Here is a 25943-nt window from a genome sequence, read left to right on the forward strand (position 1 = left end):
TGTAATTTTGGTTTGGTTTTTGCAAATTCCCTAAACTTCTGTTTATCTGGAAATGCCCTAATTTCACCATAATATTTGAGAGACAGTTTTGCTGGATATATAATTTGTGGCCAGCTGTTTTTTTCCTTCAAGGCTTTATATATGTCATCCCATTGCCTTCTTGCTTGCTTAGTTTCTGCTGAGTAGTCCAAGCTTATTCTTATTGACTCTCCTTTGTAGACGACTTTTCTTTTATCCCTAGACACTTTTAAAATTCTCTCTTTATCTCTGGTTTTGGCAAGTGTGATTATAATATGTCTTGGTGACTTTCTTTTGGGATCTACCTTATGTGGGGTTTGATGAGCATCTTGGATACATATCTTGTCATCTTTCACGATATCAGGAAGTTATCTGCTAAGAAATCTGCAACAATTCTCTGTGTATTTTCTGTTATTCCCCCGTTCTGGTACTCCAATCACTTGTAGGTTATTCCTCTTGATAAAGGCCCACATAATTCTTAGGGTTTCTTCATTTTTTTAAATACTTTTATCTGATTTTTCCTCAAATAAGTTGGTGTCAAGTGGTTTATCTTCAATCTCACTAATTCTGACTTCCTCTGCCTCAATTCTGCTATGACTTTCTATTGAGTTGTCTAAGTCTGTCATTTTATTGTTAATCTTCTGAATTTCTGATTGCTCTCTATGGATTCTCATAGCCTGTTAAATTTGTCATTATGCTCTTCTCTTTTTAATTTCCTCTATTGTGTGTTCTGCGTTTTGCTTAATTTCCTGAAGAGTTCTGCATATTAATCTGTATATTAATTCCCTCCGGTAATTCCAGGAAAGTTTCCTCCTTTGGAAAATTTCTAGATTCTTTATTTTAGAAGCTTGCTGAAGCCATCATGGATTGACTCTGTGTGATTTGATATTTACTGTTGTCTCCAAGCCATCAATAAGTTATTATAGTTATTTATGTTAGCTTACTGTGTCCTAGCTTCTTGTTTTGTTTTGATATGCCCTAATAGGCTGCTCGTATGAACTAGTTTGATTATTGGAAACTCTGAAGCTCTAATGTCCTGTCACCAGGTGATTAGATCTGTTACTAGGTATGTGAGCTCAGGAGTCTGCCTACTCCTCCTGTATGGATTCAGCTCAGGTGCCCAGGTAGATAGCCACCAAGTGTGTAGCGTAATTTCTCACTTACAGTCCTAGACAGGCATGGTTGATTGGTGTAAGCACAGGCATCTGGCTGCAGCAGGGGGACACAATCTGAGCAAGGCAGGGGGCTGACGGCTACCCCCGACTGTCCAGGAGGAAGGTATGCCCCTGTTCCCTAGAGTGTGTAGGTGGGTAGGTTTTATAGCCGGACTATGAGCACCTAATGCTGTTGGCTGTATGAACTGGGGGGCACCTCTTATTCATGGGCCCCTATCGCAGGTAGCTAGGTGGCATGAGTGGAGCCACGAGTCCTCAGGCCCCTGATGTGGGTAGGTGAAGACCCTGCTTAATGGGTAGAGCAGTGTCAAATGTCAAGAACCTGCCACTTCACAGCTGAACAGCTGAAGTTAAACTTCCAGTATATACCCTGTTGTACTGCGGTAATGAGAGCCTACGCTGTCGAAATGGGCCCACACAAGTCTATGCAGGGGGAAAGGCACTCAAAGTCCGTGGATCCCTTATGCCTGTGCCTAGGCAAAGGAGCTGTGCCTACCTTGGGTACCTGGCTTAGGGGATCCAGCAGTTTCTTTTTTCCTGTTTGTTAATTTGTTCACTCTCCAAGGCAATGAGAATGGCTCCGGGCATGCGACAGATCCTATTTCCGGCCCAGGGGACTCAGCAATTGCTGAAGCCAGTCCAGGACCCAATGCAGAGCAGGAAGCGGGGAGGTAAATGGAGAGAGGTTTTTCCCTAAGGGGGGTGTTTTTGATCTGCGCAGTAGGCCGTATTCAAGTACTTATCTTTCACCTATCCATGGCTGCTTCTCACTGGTTCTAGGTGGCCATGTAGACTCTCTGGCGCTGGGTCTCTCCTAGTGCAGAAAACGCGCCTCTTGAGCTCGGCTGCTTGCCTACCTCCCGGCTCACCCCCGAGCTGAAGAGGCCTGAAGGGCTTAGGCTCTTGCCGGTTCAGGTCTGGCAACTTCTTGCTGCTTTTGAACTGTCTCTTGCTCCCCCACCACTCAGTCTGGTTCCTCAACTCTGCCTTTGATGCTCAGGGCTCTCAGATTGCCATATATAATCAATTCACTTGTTTTTTCAGGTCTTTGTTGTAAGAGGGTCCACCGGATGCGTCTGACTGCTCTGCCATCTTGGCCCCACCTTCGCACCATAGGGTTTTCAATGGTTGATTTTTCGGGAGTAGATTGCTAGGCTTTCTTCCGAGGTACCTCTGAGTGGATTTGAACTTTCAAACTTTTGGTTAGCAGCTGAGTGTTTTAACTGTTTGCACCACTCAGGGACTCCACTGCTATTCAAGACAGCATTATCTCATAATGAGATTTCTCATTAATAATAAAGCTCACAGCCACACAGAGTTAAACTGGTCTCTCTCTCTGTGTCTCAGTTACTGAGGTATTAAATGCAAGCAAGTCATTTACGCAGAGTGAGAAGCAGCACCCTCACAGAAGATGAACTAGAAGTACAGCCCAGAAGTCTTGGCATAAAGAAAAAAAGTAGTAATATTATAGATTTAAAGAAACAAATTTGTAGCATTTCTTCTTTAAACTATTTGCTTTTAGAAGTGACTTCCTTATCTTAGCAAATGCAGAAACATTATATTCATTCCACTGCCTAAGAGCCAACTAAATTTTAAAAAGACAAAAATCTGAGGGTTGCCCCTTTGAGATGTATACTGTGCCACACAACCAGTCAATCACAGGAAAATGGCTAAAAAGGGATGTGCCACTGTCAAATGAGAATCAGGAAGAGAAGTTTTAAACTGCCACCAGGATTGTCAAACCAGAAAGTTGCCTTTTTTTTTTAAATAGGGGGAAGGAAGTAAAAAGATGATGTCAGGAAGTCTTTAAAGTCTTTCATACTATATTCTGGTATTTCCACAGTCCACTCCTTCTTGTGCTTGTTCCCCAAGTTAATTAAAAAATAAGGAAGGAAGTTATGGTGGTTAGAGCAATGTGTTAGGATGCCAAGACTTCTGGGCTGCACTCTTAATTCATCCTCTGTGAGGATGCTCCCCCACTCTGGATAAATCACTTCCTTGCATTGTAATTCTACCTCAGTAACTGAAACACAGAGAGACCAATTTAACAGTGCGCAGCTGTGAGCACTATAAATCATTAATGCTTTGCCAGTGTCTCTGTGCAACTGAGCTATTGAGATATTAGCTACCTCATGATCACGTGGAAAGACCAATCACCCATCCCCTACCCATGGATCCTTGACTGGCTTCCTCCATACCCACTGCAGTTGGGAAAAGGTTTGCTTTTTTCTCCTGTATTTAACTCATCCAAACACCCTTAAAAACAACAGAAACAGGTGAAAAGGAACAGGAAAGATGATATAATAAGGATAGCAGTGTAGTGGCAATCTCAGCTATACAGACAACCCTGTCAGTCAGCAACGCTCCAGAGAACATCTGTGCTTCCCTGGTATGCAAACCCAAACCAACCAAACCCACTGCTGTTCAGTCTATTCTGACTCATGGCAGCCCCATGTGTTGCAGAGTAGAACTGCTCCATAGGGTTTTCTTGGCTGTAATGTTTACGGAAGCAGATGGCCAGGCCTTTCTTCTGCCCTGGGACGCAAGCCTCAGAAACAAGCTGAGGATCAACCTACTGTGGTGCTGTAGCACCCCCTGGAGGTGGTGCAGTGGGTGGAGGAGGTTCTGTCAGCATAAAGGAGGGAGGAAGAAGAAAAGGTCATTTAAGGCACACTAGGAAGTCTGTGGAAACCCTGGTGGCGTAGTGGTTAAGACCTACGCCTGCTAACCAAAAGACTGGCAGTTCGAATCACACCCTTTACTAGTCAAGTTGTCAACACAAGGCTAAGAAAGAAACAAAAGGTAGCACACTCCCAGCACAATCTAAACCCTACCAAACTGAAAAAAGTCTGGAGACAAAGAAAGCTGCTTATTCAGCAGGTCAACTGATGGACTGAAGGAACTCCTACAGAGAGTGAGGGATGGCTCAGGCACCCCTAAAATTAGGCTCCCAGTGGGTACGGTTCATGGACTCATCTGATCTTGTAAGCACTTTGGAGCTGATCATCTATTTTGTGCTGGCCTTGTCTGTCCACATAGGAAACCCTGGTGGCGCAGTGGTTAAGAGTTTGTCTGCTAACCAAAATCGGCAGTTCAAATACACCAGCCGATCCTTGGACACCCTATGGGGCAGTTCTACTCTGTCCTATAGGGTCGCTATAAGTTGGAATCAACTCAATGGCAATGGGTTTGCCCATCCACACCACAGCTATGGCAGCTCCTAAATGCTATAATCTGCCCTCTGGGCAGGCTTCAAATACCTCCAGGGCCTTGATTTAAAATTAAATGTTTCAGCTATTACAACAAGAGATGTGTATTTGCCAGAGGTCTTTTCCGTGCCTCTTTGCCCTTAGGGGGAAAATTATTATTAGGTTAATGCACGTGATTAAAATTCAAAATGATTCAAAATTCAAAAAGTGGCCCAGTGAAGTTATCTCCTACCTGTCCCCCAGAGGTAGCCAATTCTTTTTCTCAGAGGCAACCCACTGTTCCCAGTTTCTTGTATATACTTCAGTGATATTCTCTGCATATACAATCATTGACAGTTCACAGGCTAGCCCTCCCCCGCAAACCAGTAGTTGATTTCCTAGCATTCTAGGTAGAACCTAATTCCTACATGATCTATACACATTTGTGACACATTTCCATATATTTAGTTCTTATTTGAGTCTGGAAATCAAGCCCTGCAAATAAGAGTAAAAAAAATACTACGGCTATAACAGAGGCTAGGCCCAACACACAAAAAAAGGTGACTGGCTCCAAAATGATCACAGAATTAGGTGGGAGACTATTAGAATGGGATGAAATCATCTGAGTGAAATTAGTATAAGCCTCCTTCCAAGTAAGTCAAGAATTGAGGTTGTCCCTCATCCTCCTCCTTCTTCCCAACCCCATCAGAGTCACTATCATTTGATAGTTGTCAATGAACAAACACTGATCAACCACCTTCTCTGTGCCAGGCACTGTTCTAGGAATTGGATACAGCAGAGAGCAAGACCATCAATCTATCTCTGTTCTTAAGGAGCTTAACACCAGTGGTGCAGACAAATAACACGCCAACCAGTGAGACGCCAAGTCCTGTGCCAGGATGTTAGAAGAGGTAACTGGTCAAGAGTGATGGGTGTGGGGGTGCTGCAGCTAGAGTGGTGGGGGAGGCCTCTTTGAGGAGGAATCAATTGAGCTGAGAACTCAGTGATGAGAAGTAACAAAGTGAAAATGTGGCAACTGGGAAAAGCAGGCGATCCTGAGCTTAGTGTGGTGAAAGCAGAGGAGAGGTTGGCTTGAGCAGCTGTGTCAGGAGGTTTCTTCCTGCAAGAGCTATTTCATGCATATACAAACACCATATTTATGTATCTCTCTCCCACTTTAAGGGAATTGTATGCTCACTACACTATTCTGTACCTTGCTTGCTTTTTTCACTTAGTTATGTATTTCAGAGCGAGCCCTAGTGGTGCAGTGGTTAAAGCACTCAGCTGCTACCTGAAAGGTTGATGGTTTGAACCCACCAACCGTTTCATGGGAGAAAGATGTGGCGTCTGCTTCCCTGAAGATTTACAGCCTTGGAAACCCTACGAGACAGTTCTACTCTGTCCTATGAGAATATCTGAATTGACTCGATGGCAATGGGTTTGGTTTTGGTTTTTGGTATGTATTTCTTAGCTCACTTCCTGTCAGTACATAAAGCTCACCCTCATTCTTTTTAAAGCTGTATGCTCTCTGTGGTGTAAAAACCCAAAAACCCACCACTGCTGCAGAGTCAATTCCAACTCAAAGTGACCCTACAGGACAGAGCAGAACTGCCCCATAGGGTTTCCACAGAGCGGCTAGCAGATTCGAATTGCCAACCTTTTGGTTGGCAGCCTAGCTCTTAACCACTATGCCACCAAGACTTCTTTCTGTGGTATGGAGGACATAAATCATCAAGCAGTCCCCTAGTGATAGACATTTGGTAGTTTGCAATCTTCTGTCATTACAAGCAATATAGGGAGCCAAATCTTGTCAAAGCAATGTTATCAAACTTTGGGATTTCTGCAAATCTGGTAAAAAAATGGCATCTATTGTCATTTAAATGTTTCTTTTTATAAGCAAAAGCTGGCATCTTTTTTAATGTGTAAGAGTCATTTGCATTTCCTTTCTTGCTCTTGTTGATCTTCTATTTCCTTTCTGTTCCTTTGACCTTTAAAAAACTGGGCGGTTGGTGATGGGAAAGGCAATACCCAATATGGGTAAGGTCTGCACCACTTGTTCAAAGTAAATGAAGACACTTAAGAAATACGTAAGAACGAAGGACAATTTCGGTAAAAGCTATAACAGACAATCCTGCAACAACATTATTAACCAATAAAATATATGTGTGGTTACACAGGTAGACATGTACGCATATACATTCATATATATAATAGAGTACATAGGGGCAGGCACAGTTAAGGAAACTTCCTAGACGTACTCAAATATCTTGTGGGACTGAGTTACTGGGTTTGAAGGATCAGGACCATAGTCTCGGGGGACATCTAGGTCAACTGGCATAACACAGCTCATAAAGATAATGTTCTACATCCTAAGTTGGTGAGTAGTGTCTGGGATCTTAAAGCTTGAAAGAGGCCACCTAAAATAGAACTATGGGTCTCTTGCTATCTGGAGCAAAGGAGAGTGAAGGAAACCAAAAACTGAAGATAAAAATTAGTCCACAGGACTAATGGCCCAGGAAAACCACAGCCTCTTCTAGCCTGAGACCAGAAGAACTAGATGGTACCTGGCTACCACTACTGACCGTTCTAACCAGGGACACAAAAGAAGGTCCCGGTCAGAATGGGAGAAAAATGTAGAACAAAACTCAAATTCCTAGAAAGGCCAAATTACTGGACCGACAGATATTAGAGAAACCACCGAGACTATCGGCCTAAGATACCCCTTGAACTTGGAACTGAAGCCACTCCTGGTGATCACCTTTCATCAAAATAAGAGACTGCTTTATAAAATAAAACAGTGTCACCGGTGAATACTATGCTCCCTTAAATTAATCAACCATATGAGACCAAATGGCCAACATTTACCCTAAAACAAAGACGAGAAGCTAAGGAGAGGCAGGGAAGCTAGATTAATGGAAACAGAACAAAAAGAATGGAAATAATGAGAATGCTGACACGTTGTGAAAAATAGCCAATGTCATGAACAAGCTTGTCTTAGTCATCTAGTGCTGCTGTAACAGAAATACCACAAGTGGATGGCTTTAACAAAGAGAAATTTATTTCTTCACAGTAAAGTAGGCTAAAAGTCCAAATTCAGGACGTCACCTCCAGGGAAAGGCTTTCTCTGTCGGTGTTCTCATCAGTGTTCCCCCGGACTAGGAGCTTCTCCGCGCAGGAACCCCGGGTCCAAAGGACACACTCTGCTCCTGGCACTGCTTTCTTGGTGGTATGAGGTCCCCCTGTCTCTCTGCTCACTTCTCTTATATCTCAAGAGATTGCCTCAGGACACAAACCAATCTTGTAGATTGAGTCCTGCCTTACTAACACAATTGCTACCCATCCTGCATCATTAACATCATAGAGGCAGGATTTACAACATATAGGAAAATCACACAATACCACGAATCATGGCCCAGCCAAACTGATACACACATTTTCTGGGGGACACAATTCAATCCATGACAAAGCTGTATAAAAACTGTTAAACGGGAACCTAACTTGCTATGGTAACTTGCACGCACGCACGCACGCACGCACGCACGCACCTGGGCAGTTGATGTCTTATTGATTGGTAGGGGCTCTTAGTAGAGAAATGCGCATATTTTTGGATTTGAGTTGCAAATAGTTCTTCCCTAGTTTATTATTTATCTTTGTTCATAGTGGTCTTTGCCATGCAGTTTTTTATTTTCATGAATGCATCAAGTGCTCTCTTATTAAGGCTTAGAAGGATTTTGTTTCTAGTTAAAATGGACTTCCCCACTAAGAGCAGTGGGCTGTTGATTGTACTAGAGGAGACAGGTGTCATAACAGGAGAAAGGCAGGGTATGTGGGTATGGGTGCTGGAAGGGTAGTGAAGTCATTGTTTCCAAACTTTCTCTCCTCTTCTTAGTCAAACAATGTTCTACTTTGAAGCATAGACCATCCGACTTTATGGTCCTTTGTCTTTCCTATTGTTACTGTCAAAAGAAACTGGGTCAATAATAAAATTAATCTATTAGATGAGGTTTATTCAGGCAGAAGATTCATGAATTGGGTAGCACCAAACCACATGTAGAAAGGTATTCCACCAAGTATCAGCAATGACTGGCTTATACTGACAAAATCTGAAGCAAAAGCAGCTTATTTCTGATTGGCCTATACAATTTATTATTGAAATCATGTCAGGATTTCGTTGGTTAACAAGGGTGGAAGGGCTGTCAGGATCTCACTGGTCAATGAGGGTGGAAGGGCTGTCCGGATCTCATTGGTCAATGAGGGCTGTCAGGATTTCATTGGTCAATGAGGGTAGACTGATTTATAGGAAAGCTAGGCTTAAGTTTAGGTAAAGACAAGTCTTAGAGGCATTGTCTACTGGACCGCTAATGCCATTCTGTCAACCACATGACTCCGTTTTTATTTCATTTAACACTACTATCTACTAACCTCTCCAGTCACTCCCTGTTCATTGACAGTGACTTCAGTGCTTGAGAAGTGCTTCTCCTTGTCTTCCCTCTCTCTTTTAGGTTATAATTCTGCATGACTACAATATCCACAGATGATCTAAACTTGGCTTCTCAATTTTTCAACCTTCTCAGAGCCAATTACCTTTTTGTTTAGCCCAACTCAGCCACCTATTCACATGGACATTGTCTCATAATCAACATGTCACACCCCAACCTTCATTTCTTCCATTCGCTTATCATTTGCTCTTACTCTACTGGATCAGATATTTTAGTACTTCCACTAACCTCAATGGCAAATCCAGGAAGAAGAGGGAATTTGGAAACAGTGAGGGGGTACAAGGAAATCTTTATTTCACCTCCAGGTCTTGGGGAATGTGAGGTGTGGGAGAAAACCCAGCCTTTGCTTAAGACTGCTGTGGGAGAAGCAATGTTTTCAGGGGCCCACTGAGCTCAGCTACAGTGAAGACATGAAGGTAAAGGGATCATGCATCAAGGAGTTTGAACTGAAGGGAGATCATGGAGTTCCAAAGTGCACATGGGTATGGGTAGATGCGGGTGGTGAGTAGGAGAGGGGTCCATTCATGGAATGTTCAGAGCAGAGCATCTTAAATCTGAGCATAATCTGGGAGGCCTGGACCTCTGGTGATGACCTCGATGGGTGTCAGTACACACTGTGATGGGGACTGCCTCTGCCTGTGACTCAAGATGCCCCTGCTGTCAAGAACATGGAACTGCTCAAGTTCCAATTTTTACTGTTGTTTTCTTCCTCATCCATGCTTCCTGTGTTACCTTTTTTTATTTTTCTGGCCAATAACCCTACAGTACAGGAAGTCCCCAACTTACGATGTATTCAAGTTACAACGAGCCACACTTATGACGGTCCATTTTTTTGTACGTCTTATCGTTAGTAATATGTACTACATATAATGTTGCAGCATATAATTTGCTGATGTTATCACTCTCAGATGGAATGTTTCCCAACTCCAAAGACAAATAAAGATCAGATTTACAAAGATACTGATAATAAAAAGCAATAGTAATGAAAACGTAAAAAAAAAAAAGGTATTCAATGAACTCAACGTCAGAACCGACTTATGATGGAATATACAGTCGTCAGAACTTAAGTTGGGGACTACCTGTAATTCTATAAAATAGAGATCATATGAGTGAGAAACTGGATTCTTACAACATACTTGAAAAATGTCTTTATTTGCTCTTAATATCTGAAGGACAGCTTCCTTGAGTATGAATTTTTAGGCTCTAAATTATCTTCCCTCAGAACTATGAATATATTGCTTCATTGTCTTTTGCATTTAGTTGCTATAAGGACTCTGATGCCAACCTGATTCTGGACTGTTTTCTTTCTTGGCAAGCTTTTAGGTTTTCTTTATCTACACCAACCCTGGGCTCCCTTCAAATCATGAACACCACCAACAATCAATCACTAAAAGAAAAAATAACTTGGGAGAAGAAAAATAAATTCTGACTACTCAAAGATAACATGATTTTAAGGAGACTCTGTTTTTTCTCTAGTGAGCTAGGAGGATCTGCCTCCTTAGTAAGATGCTTGGTTAACAATGTTTACTTACAAGAAGTAAAAATTTCTTTTCTCTTTTTTCCTACATTGAAATGTCTACATAAAATCCAAACCACTTACGTTGCTCTAATATAAGCCATTTCATGTCAGAGTAATGGGTGGGGAAAGAGAATGTCATTCAATAAAATGTCATTGCCTTGAGGAACCTAGCAAATTTTAAGACCAGTTTTACCAAGGTTCTGCAATCAGAGAATTTTTCTTTTTTGTACTTTAGATGAAGGTTTACAGAACTAGCTTCTCATTAAACAATTAGTACACATATTGTTTTGTGACATTGGTTGCCAACCCCACGACATGTCAACATTCTTGCCTTCTTGACCTTCGGTTCCCTATTACCAACTTTCCTGTCCCCTCCTGCCTGCTCGTCCTTACCCCTGGGCTGGTGTGTCCCTTTAGCCTTGTTTTGTTTTATGGGCCTGTCTAATCTTTGGCTGAAGGGTGACCCTCAGGAGTGACTTCATTACTGAGCTAAGGGTATCCAGGGGACATACTCCCGGGGTTTCTCCAGAGGAGAATTTTTTTTTTTTTTTACTGAAATTACTTCCTGCAAGTGAAGTTAATGTTCAAATAAAAAATTAAGAAATAGAAGCTCCTTGGTCTACACTCCACTTCTAGGACGACAGGCTCTTTTCCCATTTCCTTGTTTCTCATTCGCTAAGAGTTAACTCATAAATTAAGGAATGTTGTTTCAGCTCCACAGAAAGCTTTTAAGGATAGAGTCAACACAAGGACCAGATTCTTCATTAACTCATTAATGAGACAGGTCACTGTGGCCTCGGGGTTCATTTATCAGCAGGAAAACCTTGGTTATTTCCTGCACATCTCAACAGTCAGAGTGGAGAAGTAGACGCCATTGTGAGTCTGTTTCCTGACTTGGAAGGAAAGAAAATATTTTCATGATGACTATTATTTTCTTGGGCTAGTGTTAGATTTGGCCCAAAGGCACAATGGACAAGCTTGGGGCTTCGACTCCCAGTGCACTTTCTAATGCTTTTTCGTTCCCCATTTAATTATGTTCTAATGATGCTATGTGTACTTCATTGGGTTTTACTGACAAAGCACCAGGTTGTAGATGAAATTTTATGTAAATGTTAATAGCTGTAAATTAGGCAAGTTCAGCAGTAATTGCCTGCCTGTCCACCTGCCCCGCAAACCAGTAGCTACAATTCTCCTTAAAGGCTGCTGTTCTTGACTGCGACCTACTGTTCATAGTCCAAAGTGGAATTCAAAGCTATTAATAATACTGTGGAAACCCAACTGGTTTTGCTATAATTATAATGTTCAGAAAGGCTTTCTTTTGTGATGTTGAGGCTGGCATCTACATGGGGGAAACTATGAAAGACTAAGCAATCATCGAGCTGTCAAGAGAAGACTGGTAGTTCCTCTCCAAAATAAGTGATTGGCTGGATTAGCAAAGAGCTTAAAGCAAAATTCCAAGGTAAAACCTCTCAGTGGGAAATTATAAGTAGAGTGTCTGTGTATTTGGTATTGCTTTGGTAATTACTCATCAGGAAGGCTCCTTTGGCCTTATTGCAAGTAGCAGAAGGTTTCAGAAGGGTACAGAAAAAAGAGACCTGATTTCTCACCTTTCCCAGCCCTTCCCAGCAATGCTGACATGATTTCCCACAGCTCCAGTAAAAGAAAAGGCTGCCACAGCATTTCTGGAGGAGGCAAAGCTGTTGTGTTCCCTTCCCACCTCTTGCTTTTCATGCTTGTCACCATTTCTGAGACCTCCTTTTTTGTGCTCAGTTTATTGCTTTTCTCAAGCAGCCAGGTCAGCAGGCAGAATGGTGCAAAGGGAAATAACTCTGGCTAGAGGGATCAAAGAACCTAGCTTCCAGGCTCTGCTCTGTTCGTTAGCCTGCTGAACTTCGAGTTTCTGTACAAGAAGCGGTCTCTTTGGTTCTTTCCACTTCTAAAACTCTAGTGGCATTTTATTAATTCACAGTAATTGCATAGTATACACATCCCAAGTTAAACACTTCAAATACGCACACCTCATGTACCTGAATATATCAGGCCACACCAAGGAAGTTTCCAATCGACAGCACATTGCCAAAAAATCCACTGCCAGGACCAGCTCGTGGAGTCTGCTATACTCGGGCAAATCTGCTGCACAAGACCTCTTTAAGTGTTAAAAAGCAAAGATGTTACCCAGAGAACTAATGTGCACCTGACTCAAGCCATAGTGTTGTCACTTGCCTCATATGCATGTGAAAGCTGGACAATGAATAAGGAAGACCAAGAATCGATGCATTTGAATTATGGTGTTGGGGAAGAATACTGAATATACCCTGGACTGCCGGAAGAACAAACAATCTGTCTTGGAAGAAGTATAACCAGAATGTTCCTTAGAAACAAGGATAGTGAGACTCAGTCTCCCTTACTTTGGACATGTTTTATTAGGAGGCACCAATCTCTGGAGAAGAATATCATGCTTGGTAAAGTAGAGTCAGCAAAAAAAAAAGGAAGACCCTCAACAAGATAGACTGACACAGTGGCTGTAACAATAGGCTTAAACACAGCAAGGACTGTGAGGATGGCGCAGGACCGGGCAGTGTTTCGTTCTGTTGTGCATGGGGTTGCTATGAGTTGGAACCAACTCTTGACGGCACCTAACAACAATAGCTATGCTAGGGGTTTTATAATCCTCTGCTGACAACAGAATTTACTTTTTACCATAAGATGTATAGAACAGTGGTACTTTCTAATTATAACCGTGGGGAAAATTCTGAGATTTATTGTTTTTAAAAAAATGCTACTCACTATAGTCACAAATCCTCATTGGCACTTTTTTCACTGGTATCCTTCCCCATTCTCCAGGAAGAAAAAGTTAGTAGAACAGGAACTTAAGCGTACAAAACTGCTATGTTTCAGATTCAAACTACCTTTGGCAAAAGAAGGTTGTTTTTTTTTCTTTACCAGATGACTCGTTAACAGAAAGCCTAGAGAAGTTTGTAACTCTTTCATAAATTGTGGGATATACAGTTGCCCACCATTTCCACCTCTGTTCTTTGGGACCCTACTTTTTCCGCTAAAAGTTTTGCTGCCCTCCAGTGGGGACTTGTGTAACAATGAAAAGTGAAAAAACATTCGTTGAAGCAAAATAGCTGGGGTGTAAGGCTTAAAAGTGAGGTAGTGCATCCAGGAAGTATGACTGGGCAAAAAATGTTGTCTCTTTTGGCTTTTGTACCCCTAGATAAACCTTGTAAGCATATTTATGGTTTCCTGTGTGATAGTTAGGGACCCCTGGAGGTTTTGGTTTTGTGTGTGTGTATGTCATATCTGGAAAACCAAAGATTCCCCATGTAACCTAACAGAAGGCGCCCAACAATACATCCAGCAACAAACGACCAGTGGGAAAGACAAGTGCCCGCCAATCATGGTGTCTGAGTACCCCAAAAGTTCTATGGTAAGATGTATTCCCACACAATATTTCTCAAAATCCATATTATCAAATAAAAATTTAAACACACTCCATGACTCCGCATGCTTCCATTAATAAAAACACATGGTATCAAAAAAAATTTAAAGCAGAAAATAATAGAGTCTTGAAAGGGTTTAATAGGAACAAGAGGTGCTTAATAGGAACAAGAGGGGCAGGTAGTAAGAAGGTCACTGCTGGCTCATCACTTTCCATTCCTAGTGGTAGCCAAAGCCAAATCCAGTTACAGTTCTGACTCCTCCTGTCTATCTGCACCTCTCCCTCCACACATACAAAAGTAGAGCATCCTTTCTCCAGGCTCTTACTAGGGAGAAGAGGTTAGGTGGCTGGCCTTCATCTTGCCTTTGGGAGAAATCTTAAGTCACTGGTTCTTGACCTTGGTGATTTTGCCCCCAGGGGACACTTGCCAATGTCTGCAGACATTTTTGGTTATCACAACTGGGGTGGAGGGGAAAGGTACTACTGGCATCTAATGGGTAGAAGCCAGGGATGCTGCTAAACATCCTGTAATACACAACAGTTCCCCACAAGAAAGAATTATCCAGCCCAAAATGCCAGAGATACAGAGGTTGAGAAAAACTGCCCTAGGGGAAATGGCACTCCATCTATCCAATGGAAGTAACTTTACAGATATGTTGCAAGGATGACGGCAGTCTCCTTGATAAAGCACTTTGAGCAGCTTGGAAGAAAACTAGGTTCAAGGTCAAGACCATCAGTGAACACTCCCCGTAAGTATCAACTTCTGGTTGGTTGTGAGGAAGACAGACTGGCTTGGTCCTTAAGGAAAATGGAAGAAAGTCCCTGGGTTAAATTTAAAGACTCTGTTGCATGACACAACACTTCTGAATACCATTCAGCAAAAACCTCTCCACATTTCAGCTGGTTAGATAACAAGATGCTGGTGGCACTACATAGCCTACTTTCTCTGTATGCACCTGCTCTTTTCTCTTGCTTAACGGCCATTCCTTTGTTGAGGATTCCACTTCTGAGCAGCTCTCAAGTGCTATGTGAACAGCCTGGCCATGATTCCCTCACACTAATACACTGACTACATTTTTCTCCAGCAGAAAAGGCAATGTTTTTCACATCATGTAGACAATGAATAAATGCTAACGGAACTAACTGAAGTTTTTAGAGAAAATATATGTATATGACAAACCAGCTGGGGGCAAATCCCATAGTCTTTAGTTATCCCAGTTATCTTCTATTAAGTCATACATCAAAGAGATTTACAAAAAAAAAAAAAACTTCTAATTTTTAAAAATATAGTTACTTACTTACATTATTATGTTAATATGTAATAGGTTTAGAATTCTTTGAAAATAATATTTATTTTCCTCAGTTTTAATTTCTAATGCTATAAACAGTGAGAACAAAAAATTTGAGAATTGCCGATTTAGAAACGTGCACACACACAAAAAAAGCCAAGTTCTTATTAACAGGGAATAATTCACACCATTGGTTCCAAAATCACAAAGCTCTGCAAGAGGCTGAAATGCTGTGAAGCGGATCAAGTGTTAAATTTTTAGTTATATCCTGCACTGATTTTTTTTTTTTTCCTCCAAAGACTCTTAAACAACAAAAATACAAGACAAAACCCCCACCAAAAGATCATGCCTTAGATTTGCCAAATCATTAAACCAATCTTTTCCGAGGCTCCATGCAGTAATGACCTGGTGTCCATAAGCCATCCCTAATTGTCACCACCTCCACTAGCACTTATCTCAAATGCTCAGATGCTCCTATTTTTTCTCCAAGGATAAGGCCTAACCAAACTCTGAGACATTTTCAGGAATATTAAAAATAATTACTTTTGAATTCAGAATATTTTGAATTCAGAATAAAAGGATAACAACTTCTGACCCAACAGGGATGCCTTTCGCTATGTGACCAAAGTCACTCTCTCGAGTGCTAGTGTTTCACAAGCAACATCTAAGGTTTTCAAAGTTTTGTTTATTGTGCTAGCAAACCTCATGTTTGCATTGCTAGTGGCTACTTTCCAAAGAAAATGGAAAATGATCTGCTGAGAGATGACTAGTTTTCTACTTGGTTGAATCATGGATACTTTACATCTTTTAAACTACTGTTCTCCCAATAGAGCTTAGGATACTTGTGACTTGCCCACACATACCTCTTACCACATCAAATAAAAAGATGGCTTCTGCAAAAAGTCTGTTTCAGAAAGCAAAAACAAGGTCCTTATACTACAAGACAGTTTTATTTCACACACTTGTGGGTTCTGGGCTGGAAAGCAAGGAAGAGCTGGAGGCCTTTCTAAAGAAAGTAAGGCATCTAATTACTCTCAACCCCTGACTAAGTACTGAGTCAGGTAGCTAGATGGTGAATAAAGTTCCTTGGAGCCGAAGTTGTAGGATAAATTCTAAATCCTGCCATTAGACAAATAAAAGAGGTCCTAGGGGAAAACAGTGCTGAAAAATTTCTATAGTACTGGCAGCCAAAGAAAACATAAATTTTTTTCTTTTTAAAATTAATTTACACATGTAGAATCATATCTACCTATTAACTATATCAGTAACATGAACATATCATGTTGTGTATATAGGGGCCCATGTAACCCTTATCAGTCACCAAGGCCTCGAAGCTACTGGATCATCTGTCCATTAAGATTTGAATAAAATTAGCTCAACCTACCATTCACATATGGGGGAAAACATGCATCCCACCCACTATGTCTGGATATTCTTAGGGTCTTTCATTTATTAGTCACTTCCAGCTTCAATTTTTTGGCTCTGTTGAATTCATAATCTCTACTATGGACTCATTTTCAGCACACATTATCTCCACACACACTGTTCTGTATCTTGGAGCCCCATCATGGACACCAGCTCGATTCTACTACAGTGCAAAGCTGCAAATCATATCAAACTTACTGATGGTTTCAGAAATGGGGGTAGGGCATGTGCAGAGAGGAGAAATCTGAACCCAGCACAGTAAATGACTGAAAGTGGAATAGAGAATTAGCCATCTCGCTTCCTGGGAGCCCCTGGGAATTTCTCGCTGGCTATCTCTTCCCCGCAGGGTCCCAGAACGACCAAGAACTCTCTGAAACTGTGTGTCAAACTTACAGACACAATTTTTCTAGGAGGTAGGGTCATCAATTTCCATCAGATTTTCACAGGCCTCAAGATTCAAGAAAAGTTAAGACCTACTGTGTTTAGGTAAACATCAAAGTATACTCTAAGAGCAGGACAAATTTTACCGAGGGAGAACTCAGGTCAGAAACGACTTCTTATAATCTTTTGAAATCCCATATTTGTGGAACTTTCCCTGACCGGTCCACAGTATGTCAGGCGCTTGCATCTCCAGCTTTCATAAACGCCATGTTCACACCTCTGTCACTGCACTGCAATATTGCCTGCAATTACTGTCTCCCCACCAGATAATCCAATTAGTAACGGGGAAATTAAAACTATAGGGCATATCTCTTCACACCCACAAGCCTGGCAACCCTGGAGCCTGCCAATATAAAGGACTGGAGCAATGGGAACTCACCTGCTGCCAGACTTAGCCCAACCACTTTGAAAAACAAACGGACAGAATCTTCTTAGATTCATGTTGAAACATATTCTAAACTCAGCATATCTATTCTTAGTTTTTTCAAACTGCTGGTTGTAACCCAATAGGTTACAAATCAATTTAGTTGGTCATAACCAGTATTTTACTTTAATGAACAGAACGGAGTAGATTGACTGTTACAGTTTAACCTTACTATGTTTAACTATTATATTTTACCTTATTATACATAAATATGGTATAATTTTTGTTTCAAGCACGTATATAAGTGTGCACATACCTACTTCGGTTATGATGGAAATGTATTTCTTGCAATGAGGTCATTGTTAAAAATGTTTGACAAAATAAAGACCTGGAGAAATCCCTATATGTGCATAAGGAAACAAGTACAAGAATGTTTATAGTTTTTTTCCAACAGCAAATAACTGGAACCAATATAGGAAAGTGCAAAAGTTGTGGCAGTCAAACAATGGAATATAATAAAGCAATAAATATGAATTAATGAAAGCTACTGTATCAACATGGATCTCAAAATAATGTTTAGGGAAAAAAAATCAGAGAAAAATACATACTGTAAGATATTACTTATATCAAGTTCAAAACTAAATACTGTTAGGAACCCTCATATAAATGGTAGAACTATAAAGAAAAGAAAGAATGATAAATATAAAATTAGGAGGTGGCTACTTACCTCTTTGGGGTTGGAAAAGGATACAATCCTGAAGGACATTCAAGAAATTTCTGGAGTTTAGTAATGTTTTCTTTCTTTGGGTGGATATTGAGTGTATCAGTGTTTATTTCTTATGTATAGGCTATAGATATTTTTATGCAGGAAATACCTCATAATGGGGGAAAAAAAAAAGCTCTGTCATTAAAATCAATTTAACAGCAATAGCAGCAGGACTTCTGCTGTCACACCATTCATAGACTCCCTTGAATGCAAATTTTAGTCTCTAAATTTACTGTCCACTAAAAGGAAGCAGCACTCATTGGATGGGAGATGATTTCCTGTCTTGGGGCAAGAAAACAATCAAGGCTGTTCTGGCACTCTGTAGCACTGCCAGAAAGCAAGAATACTCTCAAGGTTGTGAGGATTAGTGCTAAAAGGACAAAGGAGTCAGGTTAAAAACAATTAGCCAGACTGCAGTAAGTTGAGCATTAAAAAGAAAATAACCATGGTTTCAAATTGAAACAAACTAAGTTTGCAAAAATAATTTAGCATCACAAACACAAATGGCCACAGGGTCTAAAATGGGTTTATGTGCATGGAAAGGAATAGCAGTCTTTCCTCCATCTCAATAAGCCTCAATGGAAATATAACATAAAAACAAAAATGAAGCAGAGATGACAAAAACCTCTCTGTGGCTGATTAAAATCCCCACTCCCCGCTAGTTTTCTATTAATACAGAAAATCAAGATAACTAGAAATTAGCTACCAGCTTATTCACAAATCATACGGGAATAAGTTTTATAATAACTGTCTAATATAGTTTATCTGCTAAGACGTTTAAATGTTTAAAAGAATAAGTCACATTTTTAATAGATAGGAACCTTAAGAAGCAAAAGGTCATTAAAAAGACAGGAAAGGGGGGGAAAAAAAAAGACCAAAATGGATGTCAGAAGAGACTCTGAAACTTGCTCTTGAAGGACAAGTAGCTAAAATGAAAGGAAGAAATGATAAAGTAAAAGAGCTGAAAAGATTTCAAACGGCGGCTCAAGAAGACAAACTGAAGTATTATAATGAAATGTACAAAGACCTGGAGTTAGAAAACTAAAAAGGAAGAACACGCTCAGCATTTTTCAAGCTGAAAGAGCTGAAGAAAAAATTCAAGCCTCGAGTTGCAATACTGAAGGATTCTATGGGCAAAATACTGAATGACACAGGAAGCATCAAAAGAAGATGGAAGGAATACAAAGTCACTGTACCAAAAAGAACTGGTCAACGTTCAACCATTTCAGGAGGCAGCACATGATCAAGAACCGATGGTACTGAAGGAAGAAGTCCAAGCTGTACTTGAAGGCAATGGTGAAAAACAAAGCTCCGGGAATTGACTGAATACCAATTGAGATGTTTCAACAAATGGATGCAGCTCTGGAAGCACTCACTCGTCTATGCCAAGAAATTTAGAAGACAGCTACCTGGCCAACCGACTGGAAGAGATCCACATTCGTGCCCATTCCAAAGAAAGATGATTTAATGGAATACAGAAATTATCAAACAATATCATTAATATCACATGCAAGTAAAATTATGAAGATGATTCAAAAACAGCTTAAGTATATTTGTTCTGTAAACCTTCACCTAAAGTACAATTAAAAAAAAAAAAACAGCTGAAGTACATCAACAAGAACTACAGGAAATTCAAGCCAGATTCAAAAGTGGACATGGAACAAGGGATTATCACTGCTGATGTCAGATGGATCTTGGCTGAAGGCAGAGAATACCAGACAGATGTTTACTTCTGTTTCATTGACTACGAAAAGGCATTCAACTGTATGGATCATTAACAAATTATGGATAACACTGGGAAGAATGGGAATTCCAGAACACTGTGCTCATGTGGAACCTGTACATAAACCAAGAAGAAGTTGCTAAACAGAACAAGGGGATACTGCATTGTTTAAAATCAGGAAAGATGTGTGTCAGGGTTGTATTCTTATTCAATCTGTATGCTGAGCAAATAGTCCGAGAAGCTGGACTATATAAAGAACACAGCATCAAGACTGGAGGAAGATTCATTCACAACCTGTGATATGCAGATGACACAACCTGGCTTGCTGAAAGTGAAGAGGTCTTGAAGCACTTACTGATGAAGATGAAAGACCATAGCCTTCAGTATGGATTACACCTCAACATAAAGAAAACAAAAATCTTCGTAACTAGACCAATAAGCAACATCATGATAAATGGAGAAAAGACTAAAGTTGTCAAGGATTTTATTTTACTTGGATCCACAATCAGTGCCATGGAAGCAGCAATCAAGAAATCAGACAACATATTCCACTGGGCAAATGTACTGCAAAAGACCTCTTTAAAGTATTAAAAAGCAAAAATTTCACGTTGAGGACTAAGGTATGCCTGACCCAAGCCATGGTATTTTCAATCGCCTCATATGCATGTGAAAGTGGACAAAGAATAAGAAAGACCAAAGAAGAACTGATGCATTTGAATTACAGTGCTGGCGAATACTGAATATATCATGGACTGCCAGAAGAAATAACAAATCTGTCTTGGAATAAGTACAGCAACAATGCTCCTTACAAGGGAGGATGATGAGACTTCATCTCACTTACTTTGGACATGGTATCAAGAAGGAGAAGGCCATCACGCTTGGTAAAGTAGAGGGTCAGTAAAAGAAAGGAAGACCCTCCACAAGACAGAATGACACAATGGCTACAACAATGGGCTCAAACGTAGCAATGATTGTGAGGTACGGTGCAGGACCCTGAAGTGTTTCATTCTGTTGTACATATGGTCACTATGAGTCGGAACTGACTTGATGGCACCTAACAATCACCACCACCACCACCACAGGGGGCAGTGAGTTTATGTTAATGGGAGAGGAAGAAATCAGAAAAGGAGGGTGAGAATGGCTGCATAACTCAAAAGAATGTAATCAATGTCATTGAATTGAAAATGCAGAAACTGCTGAATTGGTATATCTTTTGCTGTATATATTCTCAACAACGAAATAAACTAAAAATTTTTTTTAAATTTATGATTAATAAGAAACAATATTAATTTTTAATAGACAACTTGTATAACTGACCATTAAACAAACCGACAAAAAGGTTACAGGTAAGATGTAAAAAAGCTACAGGTAATTCTTCTTTTAAAAAAAAGTAATCGTAAGAAATAGCAATTGATTGTCCACATGGTCTCTGGTAATATTTTCCAACTTCTTGAATTTTAAGATCCATTTCTGGTTGTCCTTTCAAAAATACCCCCTAATCTCAAATTTTCTGCCCGTAAGTCCATTCATTGATTCAACAAATATTTAATGAGTGCCTATTTTTAACATACTGTTCCAGGTGCTGGAGATTCAGACGTAAGTAAACAAAGTCAACCAGGTTCCCACTATCCCAAGGCTTATGACCTTACTATATAAATATGACCCTGCACATGTTTATGACACATGACCACTGCCCAGTAACACAAACTTTCATAGGTGAAATTCTGGGTTTAAGTCACAGATACACGTCCCCATACCTGCCTCCCAGAATCTAACATCAGAAGGATACTGCTTTCGATAGTCACAGAATTTGCTGCTTCGGACAATAAGAGGTCCAGCAGGAACTCTAATCTCATCTCAAAACAGAATGTTAGATCAGATATTACAAAAAGGGATAACCATTTGAAAAGCTCATAGAATGAGACGATTTTTCTTTTTCTTTTTTTTACAACATACAACAGAACTGCCAAGGCACCTGTTCCCTCCATTAGTATACTGTAGAAAATAACTCTGAATGCACAAACATGTTCTCTACTCATCTGGTTTCTTTCTGAATTTCTCGTTTCCTCTTTGGTTCTCCTGGTTTCCTTGTATTTGTATTCAGAACTTTTGTTATTTCTTTGCTCTCTTCCTTCTCTTATTCCACAGTGTGCAGCTATGGTATGGGCTGGAAGTGTAGCCTAAGAAAAACAAGCAAAAGAAGCCTGTCTAGACCAATAATTCCCATGCCTACAGGAAGTCAGTTGTACAAGATGAAGAAACTGGGAAAAACCCAATAATTTAATGAAGTTATGTTTTCCCAGAGGTGCTTCTGCTGCCATCAAACACTTGCTACTTCCTACAGTCTATTACCTACACACATTAGGTAAAGTGTGTCATATGGGGATAGTCCTGGGTCAACACTGTCATCTCGTTTCCACTTGTCTGTCCTACAGGCTTCAAGGTAAGGCAAAAATGTCCCTCATACTAAAAAACCAGTCTCCAAATAGATCAATGATTTTGCCTATACCTACAGTACAGCATCCTACTTTGGGTAGAGGCAGGGCCAGGCTGTACCTCTAGGACTGCTGTTGATACCAATACTGTGCTGAAAGATCAGTAAAGTTCAAATGAAAATACAGCATACAGCACTCCCTAAGAGTCAACCCCTGTCTCTAGCTCTACCTACAGAGCTAGCTGTGGGTTTTGAAAAGGCCTTTGTTCCTTTTAGGTGAGGCAACTCTATGTTCTAGATTTTCCTGAACAGTCTGAACTTCGTAACTTTACTCCTAACTTTATACTACATTTCACCTTTTTTTTTTTAACCACTTCTGATAAATCCACAAATTAAAAAAAAAAAAAAAAAGTCAGAGCAGGAGCACTGATTTTTGGTTTGGAAAATATGCTCACTATAGCTCTAGAAAGCATTTGAGACAATAATGAAGCAAATCTCAACCAACAACACAAGCTGTGAGTTGTACATTCCAAAAAAGTACTTGCTGCTCTTCATTCCTTCACTTATAAGCAACTCTAAGTTCTGTTTCATAAGAGGGAAAAGAATTACTTTACTATGAAGCTACAGTTCACCATGGGTTCTTCCTACTTATAACTACAAGCCTTCTCTCCCACAGGGTTGTTTTATATGGAACGGATGGTAATTATTAATATTTTATTTAAAAGATGATAATACATAGAATCAGCGGCAAGGGCAGGAGGCCTCAGAGTGGACCTCAATGACTGCAGCAAGAGCTCCAGCTGAGGTTATTACTATGGCAGTAGTGGCAGATATTGTGGCAACAGAGGGTCTTGTATCTACATAAGCAAACTGCCAGCTCTGAAATCCAGCCACTTGCCTTCTGATTACCCAAGGGTGGGTTTAAGCTGAGAACACTGAAACAATCACTGCAGAGAAACAGATGTAAGCTAAATGGCCAGCTTCATTCAGGCACAAAGAAGTGCTTGGTATAATATCCTTTACTCTGGCACTGGAGTCAGGTTTGGTACAGATCGAAATGAGTTTTTTTTGTTCGTTTATTTTGTTTATAAACAAACTCTGAGAAGGGAATCTTTAAAATAGCAAAAATACTTCATGAATGAGAGTGCGAGCACCAAAGATTTGTGGACCCCTCTTGTGACACTGGTGGTGTGGTGGTTAAAGTGCTGGGCTGCCAACCAAAAGGTCGATGGTTTGAATCCACCAGCGGCTTAGAGGAGAAAGATGTGGCAGTCTGCTTCTGTAAAGATTTACAGTCTTGGAAACTCTATGGGGCAGTTCTACCCTGTCCTATAGGGTTGCTACAAGTCAGAATCATCTCAATGGCAGTGGGTTTGTGCTTATGACACTCATCTCCTAAACTGCTTGTTAATACTTACTACTCATCTAGTACACAATCTATGGGGAAGCTCTTACGCATGCATAAAAGGTGTTTGGGGAGGACATCTAACTTCCGGTAACAGTCCAGAACTCTTAGCACTGACAAACAGGAAACTGAAGTGAGTTCCCCAAGGATCCTCATTCATTCAACAAATATTTAGTGACAAACTATTATGAGCCAGGTACTGAATTTAGAATTGTGAGTAAAACAGACTTGAAACCTGCCTTCATGAAGCTGGCAGTCTAATGGGGGAGAAAGAGGTAAAAAAATAAAATATACACAAAAAACCATGTCATTACGAATTGAGGTTAAGTATATAAAGGAATAAGGGCTATGAGAGAAAATGACAGTGGGGACCTAATTTACATTAGAGAGGTATCTTCTGAGGTTTGCTTCTCCTCTCTACAAATAAAAATAATTATAAAAAAAATTTATTACTTTGATCATCTTTTCACCACAATGAAAATAAGAGCTTTATTTAATAATTCACCTTTTAAAAAATGGTAATTAATGTAAAACACAAAAAATTTAAAAGGCACCTGAAAATAAGCCACCCTTTTTTTCCTCCTGTCTTCCAGCTACCAATTTCACCCTCCTGAGACTAATACTGTTATTGGTTGCTTGAATATCCTTCCAGAGACTGATAAACCAGTAGTTCTCAAAGTGTGGTCCAGGGACCTCTGGGAGACCTTAGGTTCTTTCATGGAATTCATAAGGTTAAAACTATTTTCCTAATAACACTAAGATGCTACTTGTCTTTTTCTCTCACATTCTCTCACAAGCGTACAGTGGAGTCTTCCAGAGGCTGTATGATACGTGATGGCAGCTAACAGAATTTGTGAAGCAGATAAGAGAATCTGGCTGTCTTGTATTAAGCCAGATATTAAAAGGATTTGTAAAAACGTAAAACAATGCCACTCTTTTCACTAAATTCTTTCTGTTTTGGAAAATAGTTATTTGTCATAAAAATATGCTATTTATGCTAACATGTAATGAGTTTATTACTGTTATTTGAAAACCAATTTATAAACATTTTTAAAATTTGTTTTATTTTCTAATACAGTAAATATCTGTAGATATCAAAAGTTCTTCGGGGTCTTCAATAATTTATATGATTCTAAAGGAGCCCTAAGACTAAACAGTTTGAGAACCACTGTACTAAGCATTTATAAATGTATGTGCCAACTGTTCATTTTTAACCCTGGTAAACACTGGTCGCTACAAGTCAGAATCGACTCGACGGCAATGGTTTTGGTTTGAGTTTAAACACTGGTCATCTACTGCTTCATTCTGGTGGATGTTTTTGAGTGTGTTTTAAATAGATGGGTACTGAGGAGGAAACTAAGTTATTTATTTGTTGCTAGAATGTATTGTGAGTTCTTTGACCAGCAACACAACACAAATTTCACCATGATAACTGGCTAGCTGTTTTTCCCCACATCATCTTAAATATTTGGTGTACTAAATGTAGAGTTACTCTAAGCCCAAAAGAGCTTACAAATCAAAAAGTAAAGTAATTATACGTGATATCTGAAGTTGAATGAAAAAGTTAAATACGTTATCTGTGGTGAGAAAGTAAAGAGAAGCTATTTTTAAATGGAATCGAAAGTTAATGGTGGAGTAGGTTTTTTTGGACTAACATTCCAACAGATAACAAAGATAAATTCTGGACAAAATGTTAAAAAAGAAAAAACAAAAAACACAACTATCTGAAGGCACTGGAGGGTGACCAAAACCAGGAAGAAATTGGAGTGGAGATGACCCTCAGAAGAAGGGAAATGACCATGTGAGATCATAAAACAATACTGGCAAAATGTTGGTAATTGCTGAAGTTTGGTGATAAGAACAGGGATTCATTATACCTCCCTCCTTACTTTTGTGTAATGTTTACAGTTGTCCATAATAAACAGTTTTTTTTTTTTTTTTAAAAATCCAGGAGTTTGAGACCTATATTATCTCATTACTAGTATCAGCACTTAAATTTTCCCATTTTCAGTAAGTTATACAATATTAGGGTAAAATGCAACAAAATATTCCAATACTTGCATAAATCATGTCTTATTTACAAAGACTTATTGTGGCCAATCAGGTAATGTATCAAATTCAAGGCTGGGTTAAAATAGGCAGATTAGAAATGTAAGTATAATGTATATGAGTTGCTTACAAATAAAATATAAATACACTCCTCCTTTCCTTAGTATCTTAAAGGTAGAATGAAAGAGATATCATTACGAATA

The 25943-nt window shown here is 39.9% G+C and overlaps 1 protein-coding gene across 3 annotated transcripts in view; it reads right to left on the reverse strand.

The window, feature by feature from the left end:
• Positions 1-25943, reverse strand: part of CFDP1 (craniofacial development protein 1) — a 129738-nt gene that overhangs the window by 41448 nt on the left and 62347 nt on the right. Inside the window, exon 6 of one of the 3 annotated variants that reach the window (XM_023741917.1) lies at positions 21057-22032. The exons of the other annotated variants lie outside the window; for them this stretch is intronic. Coding sequence (XP_023597685.1) covers positions 22008-22032 — 25 coding nt within the window. The 3' untranslated portion in view covers positions 21057-22007. Of the gene's footprint in view, positions 1-21056; positions 22033-25943 lie in introns of those variants that run through there. 3 annotated transcript variants of the gene reach the window in all.

This window comes from Trichechus manatus, unplaced genomic scaffold, assembly GCF_000243295.1.
Source record: "Trichechus manatus latirostris isolate Lorelei unplaced genomic scaffold, TriManLat1.0 scaffold00194, whole genome shotgun sequence".
NCBI lineage: Eukaryota > Metazoa > Chordata > Mammalia > Sirenia > Trichechidae > Trichechus > Trichechus manatus.